We start from the raw sequence: 9,657 nt of genomic DNA, 5'->3' as shown, positions 1-9,657 counted from the left end.
CACTTTGTTCCGTCCTGCCGTGAGGTGCCTCGTTAAGCTGGTGCAGGGCTCTCCTATCCCTGTTCGGCATTGCTGTTCACATTCCTTAAGTTTCCGGTAGTGCTCTGACACCTTGAATGTGTTGTTGAAGTCCGTGTTGGGGAAAAGGAGGAGCACACAAGGAGTAAATCGCTCCCCAGGGATGTGGTCACGGCACCGAGCCTGCTGCAGCTCACGGGGCCTTTGGACAGCCCCGCCAGGCCCGGGAGGGGCTCTTGGCCTGTCCTATGTGGGGCTGGGAGTTGGACTCAGTGCTGGGACCCCATCGAGCTCAGCGCATTCCGTGATAAACAGCTGCTTCTGCTCCTAAATACCTCGGTGAGGCTGACACCTTTCTCTCGCCTTTTCCCCGTGGCAGAATCATGGACCCCAGCTTGCTGCGGGAGCGGGAGCTGTTCAAAAAGCGAGCCCTCTCCACGCCCGCCGTAGAGAAACGCCCAGCGCTCTCCTCCGACTCCTCTGCTTCCAAGAAGAAGAAGGCCAAGGTAGAACAAGGGGGCTCCTCCAGCTCAAAACAAACCACAGGTGGGTGGAAGTCTCCTATGCAGCAGCTGCTTGGTGTTTCCTGCTGTCTGCCTTTAAGCCGTGGTTTATTAATGTGAGTAATGCTGTATCTGTGAGTTTTGCTGGTGGCTGTTGTCAATTTCTCTTCAATTACCACTTTTGTTAAGAAAGTCACTTGCACAGTGTGAAAAACCCATTCCCTGCTGTGTGTGTGTGTTAAGCCTCATCCCGTGGCTCGTTTGCTGTTGCTCTGTTGGAGGAATCTGTGCTGCCAAAATTAGTGATGTGAAACTGTGCTTTGGATGTGCTTTTGGAAACTCTGAGTTTCAGTGCTTGTTGGACAGGCAGTGCCATTCATTTTCTCTGTGTTTGCCATGTTGGGTAGGGCCTGGATCAACCTGGTCTAGTGGAAAGTGTCCCTATGGCAGGGGGTTGGAACTGGATGATCTTTAGGCTCTCTTCCTTCCCAACCTGTTCCGTGATTATTTCTGGCAAAAGAGTACCTAAAACATTTAGATAACTCTAAGTTGGAAGGTGTTCATACCTGAGATGGATTTTTCCAGGTGTATCTTGTTTGGGAATTTTGTTTTAGGGGTTTTGCCAGGTGTTTCTTGTTTGGGGATTTTGTTTTAGGGGTTTTGCCAGGTGTTTCTTGTTTGGCTTGCATGTTGTAATTAGCAGTTGTCTCGTTTCACCTGGGAGCTAAGCTTTGCTCGTGAGCACCAGGCATTCCAGGGTTTTCTGCCTGTTTTACTGAGGAGTTGTGGCATTTCCCTGGGGAGCTGGTGGCACTGATAATGAGTCTCCTAGTATCAAATAAACAGTTAATAAAGCAGCACCAAAAATAGTGGGAGTGTGTGGAAAGTACAGCACCAGGGAGAGGATTTGCTCCCAAAGCAGTGGCAGTTCTCAAGTGCACTTTAAAGGTCAGATCAAATGCCAGGAGTTACTAAATCACAAAATACCCTGTTGTGCAAACTCAATCCATGCTCATATTTTGAATAATACCCACGTGGCTCTCTCCTAAACTCCAGGAGAAACTAAGCCTCATCCCGTGGCTCGTTTGCTGTTGCTCTGTTGGAGGAATCTGTGCTGCCAAAATTAGTGATGTGAAACTGTGCTTTGGATGTGCTTTTGGAAACTCTGAGTTTCAGTGCTTGTTGGACAGGCAGTGCCATTCATTTTCTCTGTGTTTGCCATGTTGGGTAGGGCCTGGATCAACCTGGTCTAGTGGAAAGTGTCCCTATGGCAGGGGGTTGGAACTGGATGATCTTTAGGCTCTCTTCCTTCCCAACCTGTTCCGTGATTATTTCTGGCAAAAGAGTACCTAAAACATTTAGATAACTCTAAGTTGGAAGGTGTTCATACCTGAGATGGATTTTTCCAGGTGTATCTTGTTTGGGAATTTTGTTTTAGGGGTTTTGCCAGGTGTTTCTTGTTTGGGGATTTTGTTTTAGGGGTTTTGCCAGGTGTTTCTTGTTTGGCTTGCATGTTGTAATTAGCAGTTGTCTCGTTTCACCTGGGAGCTAAGCTTTGCTCGTGAGCACCAGGCATTCCAGGGTTTTCTGCCTGTTTTACTGAGGAGTTGTGGCATTTCCCTGGGGAGCTGGTGGCACTGATAATGAGTCTCCTAGTATCAAATAAACAGTTAATAAAGCAGCACCAAAAATAGTGGGAGTGTGTGGAAAGTACAGCACCAGGGAGAGGATTTGCTCCCAAAGCAGTGGCAGTTCTCAAGTGCACTTTAAAGGTCAGATCAAATGCCAGGAGTTACTAAATCACAAAATACCCTGTTGTGCAAACTCAATCCATGCTCATATTTTGAATAATACCCACGTGGCTCTCTCCTAAACTCCAGGAGAAACAATAGAGCTAAAAACAACAGAGAAAAACGTCAGGGAGCTGGGGAGGAGGGAAGCATCTTCTGTCCCAGGGGAAGAGTTGGGAATTTGGCTATGTGTCTGCAGCTTCTCAGGCACCAAATAAAGTATCAGCCAGACATTCTAAAATAAATCAAGGGAGGCCAGGTTTCCATCCATCCCTTTTTCACACTCTCCAAATAAAACAAAATTCTGCGTGGAATATCCTAGGCTGTGTCACTGGGGTGAGCAAGGTTTGCTGGGAAGAAGGGATGGGGAGTCAGGAAGAGGGCAGAGGGTACAAATGTGAGCCTGATCTGGAGGATTTGAGCAGATAAAGAAGGTTTCATCTTGTTTCTGTGGTTTCTGTGGGCTGAGGGTTTCTTTAAGTGCTGTTGTGGCTGTCAGACAATTCACGTACACAAACAGGGACCCGAGGTGGCTCTGAGGAGATAAAGTTGATCTTTTATGCTGCTGGCTGCGTTCCAGACAGTACCAGAGAGGTTCCAGGGTTTCTACAACATTTTTATGCTGTAGAGTCAAAATCCTCTGCCTCAGAACCCGCTTTTTATTTCACTTGCCAGATTGGCAGATGTCTGTCAGGAAGTGTGGGTGTCAGAGACAGGAGGTGGAGTAACAACCTGGTGTTGGGAAATCCCTGTCCCACCACCCCAAAGAGACAAAAATAGGGTGGTCAGTCCTAGTTTTGTTGTGCAGTGGCCACAGAGGTGATAAAGGGAGTCACCTTTATCACCTTATTATTTGTGTGTTGGCACTGATAGTCCCTGGTTGTGTAGTGCCTCCCTGGCTCTGTGGTTCTGTGGCTCAGAGAGCCTGCCCTTGATACTTTTTGGGGGAGGAGAGGTATGGAGACCATGTTAATCCTCAAGAGACTGTCCAGCTAAATCTGGCCTGTCTGTGAAGTCTGGCTCTAAGCTTCCCACTGCTCCTACAGTGATTATTATACAGACATTACTGTCATTGTTTCAACAAGTTATTTGAAAAAATTCAAAGCTAGTTTGCTCAGTTCAGAACAGGAACTGGAAAATAAATGAAATGGATCAAATCTGTTTGTTTCATTTTATTAATCAATAGTAAATTGTGGCTGTGGTCTTTGTCTTAAGACCTTTGTCTCAGTGGTCTCTGCTGACAGTTGTCAAGAGCCAGAATCTTCAGGGGCTCTTTTGTGGGAAAGAATCATCCTGAGTCTTCTCTGGTACTGTGCAAGGGGCCACCTTTGCCTTCTGTTCCTTGTGCCCACCCCCGTTCCCCTTTGCAGACCTGTGAAATAAAAAGCTGGGATGAGTCCCAACATATGTCACTCCATGTGCTTCTCGGGAAGGCGTTGCCAGAGCAGCAGAGGCTGGCGTGCTGCACGCACTGCCCTCTTGTGTGCAGCATGATGGGCACTTTGTGGGAATGCTGCAAGTGTCCAGAGCCTTTCCTTTTAGGAGAGAGCCAGGATTTAATTCAGTGCATCCTGATGGTTACTCTGGCCTCTTGAGCAGGGCTTCCCAGTCTGAAGCTGTCACACAGTAGAAGGTGGCATGTCATCCTTATCACCACTGGCATTATCTCCATCATCCATCTCAGTGTGAGTCCTGAATGATCTTGTACTCAGGGCACTGGCTTCCATCAGTTGTGCTTTTGATTTTGGGCTTGAAGAAGTGTGTCTGTGGGGATTTGTGACTGCAGGAGGGAGTTTGCTTCTCCAGGTGAATCACTGGACTAGCTGTGCTAGTTCATCCTGCCCGGGATGTCTTGTGACTCCATCTCCCCAACCAGTGTCAATTAGCAAGTCTTCCACTGTGTCCAGATCTTCTGGAGCTTAGTCACGCTCAGCCTGAGAGGGGGGTTGGATATGTATAAAAAAAGAGATCATTATAGGTACTGGTCAAGGTTTTTCAGACATGGATGGACTGTGAGGTCTCTTGTGGCTGTGGCCATTTAGGTGGGTTTTGTTTCCTTCGTGACAGGAATGTTTTCTGGGGTTAAATAACTTGTCCCACATGTAGCTTTGTTCTGGGACATTTCTGTGGGGGTTCAGGAGGGTGAAGGACTTGCCAGGAGTTACTGTTGGCTACACTGTTGGACATTTTTATTACAGTTGTCATTTGTAACTGCAAAACTTGAACGATTTTAAAAACCACTGACACAGCACCGCTACAGGGGGCCGGTGAGCCAGAAGTGTGAGAGTTCTGTGGCCAGGACATGAGCAAGGGGTGAGTGTGAACTCTGGGTGTGTCAGCAAGCAGATGAAGTCAAGTGAGATGAGTCAAGTGAGATTCTCTTGTGCAAAGTGCTGAAATCTGCACCTGGGCTGGGTGCAATCCCCCTCTTCAGTGTGGGAGGGCTGTGGCCCGTCTCCCTGTGCTCTTGGCAAGAACTCCACCAGTTCCAGTTTGGCTTTGAAAGTTTGGGATAGGGGTGATAGATCCGGCATGTCCCACTCCCTGTAGTGTTGTGGTTGCCACAGAAGCAGCAGCCTTGAGGCAGAGAATTGTCCCTGTTCATTTCCAGCAGTATTTTTGGATAGGGTCAGATGTTCTGAAGGTAGTGGGTTATGCAGGTGTCAGCACCCAGAAATTGTTGGCCAGACTGCATATGAAGTAAGGGAAGAACAGCTCCCTGGAACTGGAGAAGTGGGGGAAGAAAGGGTCAAACTACCCTTAGGAGAACTAGAAGAGACCATTTTAGGGATACATTTCTTGTTGGCTTAGTCTTCCTCCCACCACCCTCTCTTCTAAAAGCAAGAAACCCTTAATAAAAAGCACTGCCAAAGGCTAGAATGCGCCCTGTCCCCTCTTGCCCTTCAGCCCTCCTCTCCCAACTTTTTTCTTACCCCTTATCTGTCTGTCCTGTCCCTGTGTGGTTGACTCAGTGGGACAACACTGCTGTCTTTGCATGGAATGTGATCAGACTGTTGGACATTTTATAAATGCTTTCTTCAGTTAAGCAACAGAGTTTTATGCACGTTAGGCAGCATTTGTTCGGTCAGGTAGACAAAATTCTATGCTAGTCACTCAATATAAACAGCAACAGTTCATCTAAAAGCAACAATCTTTTTCCCTCCCATAACACTGCAGTAGATTGTCTTTCTGCTGAGCACTTGGAAAACCTTTGCCAATTATTCCAGCTCACATCCAGAGATAAAACTGCCACTGTGGATATTTAAGTCCAAAAGAAAAAAGCACACAACTTGCTTGTTTGTAAGCTACAGGAGGCTTCATTCCAGGTGTCAAACCAAGTTGTCCAAGTGCAGGTGCTCAGTGCTTCCTACACCACCTCTGTGTCTCGCTTCCTGAAGCTGTTCAGCATTGCTCTGACAGGATTGGGCTCGTTCTCCAAGTCCTTCACAGTTTTGTTTTTCACACAGCAGCAGCAGTCCAGCAGTTCATACAGGAAAGCCAGCACCACCAGAGAAACTACAGTGAAGATGAATATGATCAGGATGACAAAGCAGGCAGTGTTCCAGTTGTCATGGAAAGGGTAAATTCTTTGCACTTGGAAGCCCAGATACTGGGAGATGGATGTAGTAGTTTCATTCCAGTGGGTGCTGTTGAGGGTTGCCATCCTTGAGGAGCTGCCTGGGTATGCTCACTGGCACAGATTTGGGAGCTGAAACACAAAAACAAAGCTGTTGAGAACTGTCAATCAAGGAAACACTGTGATATTTATCACAAATTGGAGCTACTTAGACTAAGTGCTCAAAGTTTCTACTAACATGGATTGTTGCATACTTGTATTTGCTCACCAAAATATCAAACTCCAGGTGTGTAAGTTTGTGATGGACCTGAAACATTTATTTTGGCAGTGTCTGTTTCATGCAGGCATGATGTGGTGTAAGTGATTCAGGAATGAGAGAGCTTTGCTTCTTTATTTCAATTATATGCACAAACAGCTTACAAACTAGATTTTTAAGATGTGCGGTGGTTTCAACCACCTGTGCATTGTCAGTCTTGTGGTGTGAAAGGCCTTATTATTTTGAAATTTCCTGTCAGCACAGACTTGTTCACCTGCAAAACTCTCTGGACTTCAGGAGGGCAGATTTCCTGACCTCTTCATTCCCCTGCTCTTCCCCTGCTGAGTAGTTTGTGCTGGAGATGGCACTGGGAGCATTTGGAAATCTTGTTTGTGGTGCTGTAGTCACTGGGGTAGATAACAAGGAAAACCCAATCCTTCCTGAGGAGTTCCTCCTTATTTTCAACTCTGTCTAAGCCTGGGTTGGCACCCAGCAGAGGAAGAGGCTGCTCTGTGGTGTGAGGGAGATGAAGCAAGAAGCTGACTCCAGCAAATATGCCTTTGCTCAATAGTCTAATGCAATAAAAATTGTCCAAGGAGCTACAGTAACTTCTGGTTATCTGCTGTGGCTGTAGGATGTCATAATAACCTTTGAATCCCTCAGGCAGTTTAAAACTGGGTGTGGGAGGAGGAGATCAAGTCAGGTCTCCATATTTCTTTGAGGAAACAGCAAGGGGTTTTTAGGTGGAACATGGTGGTGATGGTGTCTACTAAAGCAGTCTGAGCACCTGTTCTTATTTCTGTGAAATTATTAAAGAAAAGGACATGGTGAAAACCAGGATCATGCTGCCAAAACAGCCTGTGATCTATGTCTTATTTTTATTGTTCTGATATTAGACATTTTGTTCTTTATCCTTTTATCTTCAGTGGATTTAAATTGAAACAAAAGAGCTTTGTTGTTGGGGAGGTCCCTGGCATTAGTGTTTCACACAGACATTTACTGGCGCAGTTGCAGTAACTTCAATCTGTAGCTGGGTACACAAATTAATAATTAAATATACAGCGTATAACTGAGATGGATGGGATTAATTAAATTGTTGGTGGTTTTTCTTTTTCCTTAAACAAAAGTTTACAGAGCAAATCCTAGCTAAAAATACTCCTGGCTTGAGTCAGGTCCTGGCTTCAAGAGAGTGGCTTGGTTTGGTCACGGTGTGGGAAGGAAACTTAGCCAACCTGTTATGGGACTAAAAGTCATGAGGGTTTTTGAAGGGGTGGCTTGAAGACTTATTTCAAAATAATCCATGAGAGAAAGAGAGAGGGGGGAGCTGAATAAAAGGATTTGGAGTCCCCTTTGAGGAGTAATTAAAATAAGCAGGATTTAATTGTGTGTTTTAAATGGCAAAAGGATACCTTTGGGAAAGAAAAGAGTTTTGTTTTGAACTTTGTAAACAGATTTCTAGGACTGAGGGTTTTGTTGGAGTCTGTTACATGTAAGTTTGCTTGCTCTGTAAACACCAGGCACAAAACCAGACTGTTTCTGTGATGCAAAATTTAATAAGTTTTGGTGGGATTTTTTCATTTATATTGCTCAAAGTGATCCAGATCTGTGGCCACTGGAGGGATTGGTCAGATTTGTACTGTTTAGCCAGGACAGCTCTCTGCCAAGGGAGTAGCTCTGTTCCCAAGAGGAGAAGAGCATCTTGAGCGCGGCATGGCCAGGAAACAGTGCAGCAGCCATTCCCTTCCCACTCCACAGGCTTCACAGGCTCCATCAGGGCAGCCATTCCCTCCCCACTCCACAGCCATTCCCTCCCCACTCCACAGCCAGCGCCTTTCTGCTCCATCAGGGCAGCCATTCCCTCCCCACTCCACAACCACCAATAGGGCAGCAGTTTGCACAGTGGCGAGATGTTTGTCTTTATGCCAGGAGATGGAATTTAATGCTCCTTGAGGAGGAGGATGATGATGATCTCTCCACGGGGCGAGGCAGATAAAGATCAGCTACTCTTTGCTGTAATTATTGAAATACGAGGCTGAAGTAGCTGTTGCTGACTGTTCAGAATTAAAACAGCACTAATGAAGTTAGTGTCCTTGAAAGCTGTCAAAAATGGGCTGGTTTCCTGCAGTTTTACTTATTTTGTAATGGCACAGGTCAGATTTGTATCATCAGCCAGTCTGATTTACAATCAAGTCAGCAGTTGTACATATCTAAAATGCAACGAGTTAAATATTTAATGCACTAGGTTTTAATTTAAAAGCATTAGCATCTTTGGGCACTGCAGAGGAGAAGCTTTATTTGAAATCATGGAGCAGAGGGAAATGACTGGCAGAAAATCCTTTTAATGCAGCTCTGAGGAAGCCCTGTTTAAGAAGGCACTGAGCATTTACAAATCTCAGGTGCATTCTAACCCGGCTATTTGCCTTGTGTCTATGGCTGCTCCAGTGTTTCCAAAGGTAACAGCAGGCACAGGGATTTTCTCCCTGCCTGTTTCTAGAGCAGGTTTCTCCTCCACACACACACAGATCTCTTTTAGGCAGCCTAATTTACGGAATACCCCCTGGGAGATAACACTGCTCACATTTCAACTGGAGCTGCCTTTGTTTTAAGGAAAACCCTTTCACTGTCATTTCTGTGCAAACACATAGAATCAATCACCAGGAACGTGAGGCTGCAGGAAACCAGCCACCTCCCCTGCAAGCACGAAATCCATTTTGTTTACTGAATCTTGGCTGGTTGTGTTAGCTCTGCTGTAAGATGGAGTGGTCATCAATTTTCCATTAGTGCACAGATGGTGAAAGTGCTCGTCTGATCGTGCAAGACAAGCTCCTCCACATTCAGCGGGATAAACCCTGCTCAGCCTAGAGAAAAATCATTCTGATTCCAAGAAGCTTTTACAGGTTCTCAGCTTACAGGCATATTTTCTTTCAGTAATCAAGATAAACCTGAGAGAATGTTATAAAATGATACACACCTACCTCTTGTGTGAAAGGATGCTGAGAGAGCGCCGTTCTGGTCCCTTTTTTTAGTGCAGCCTATGGCACAGCTAAGATGGAGCTTTCCTTCCATTGGCCAGAGCACGATGCTGCTGACAACTTCCTTTGTGCTCATTTGCATCGAGCTCTCAACCCCAGGAGTAAATCATTCAGAAATGTGACTCTTACTGTCTGGAATGAGAAGCAAATGCCTCCCTGTTGTTTTTTGGGGTGGGATGAGCTCCTTAGCAGAGGTTGGCCACGACCCCGCTCTGCTTTGTGCCCAGATCAGCCATCAAACCGTGACGTTTGAAGTGTTAATATCTGCAGATTTCCAGCCTCACCGTGGGGTTAGATTCTCTTGTCATCGACTGCAAGCAGGCAGATTAAACCAGATTATCTTCCTGATTCAGTTCAAATCTGACAGAACAAAAACGTGATAAGTTGTCTTAACTGTTTGTTGTACCTCTGAATTTATTTTGGTCACTTCAGACCTCTCATTGCATCTATGATTTTTCTATTTATTTATAAAATGTCCTAC

At 45.8% G+C, this 9,657-nt stretch overlaps 2 protein-coding genes across 2 annotated transcripts in view; one reads left to right on the top strand and one right to left on the bottom strand.

Moving 5' to 3' along the window:
• The first annotated feature begins 12 nt into the window (after positions 1 to 12).
• The window catches only part of GTF2E2 (general transcription factor IIE subunit 2), a 21,234-nt gene continuing 11,589 nt past the window's right edge, over positions 13 to 9,657 (top strand). Inside the window, exons 1-2 of the mRNA XM_031063836.1 lie at positions 13 to 96; positions 398 to 564. Coding sequence (XP_030919696.1) covers positions 402 to 564 — 163 coding nt within the window. The 5' untranslated portion in view covers positions 13 to 96; positions 398 to 401. The remainder of the gene's footprint in view (positions 97 to 397; positions 565 to 9,657) is intronic.
• SMIM18 (small integral membrane protein 18) lies at positions 3,469 to 9,324 on the bottom strand. The gene is made up of 3 exons (XM_031063837.1): positions 9,120 to 9,324; positions 5,245 to 6,020; positions 3,469 to 5,036 (listed from the first exon to the last, which is right to left on the bottom strand). Exon 2 carries the CDS (start codon positions 5,973 to 5,975, stop codon positions 5,679 to 5,681), a length of 297 nt encoding a protein of 98 aa, XP_030919697.1. The 5' UTR covers positions 5,976 to 6,020; positions 9,120 to 9,324; the 3' UTR covers positions 3,469 to 5,036; positions 5,245 to 5,678.

Source organism: Geospiza fortis, unplaced genomic scaffold, assembly GCF_000277835.1.
Source record: "Geospiza fortis unplaced genomic scaffold, GeoFor_1.0 scaffold1278, whole genome shotgun sequence".
Lineage (NCBI taxonomy): Eukaryota > Metazoa > Chordata > Aves > Passeriformes > Thraupidae > Geospiza > Geospiza fortis.
Note: the sequence above shows the minus strand (reverse complement) of the source record. Positions and strands in the feature narration are given on the sequence as shown.

Coding starts and splice junctions, on each gene's coding strand:
- SMIM18 (XM_031063837.1), bottom strand. CDS start 5,975: ATGGCAACCCTCAACAGCACCCACTGGAATGAAACTACTACATCCATC.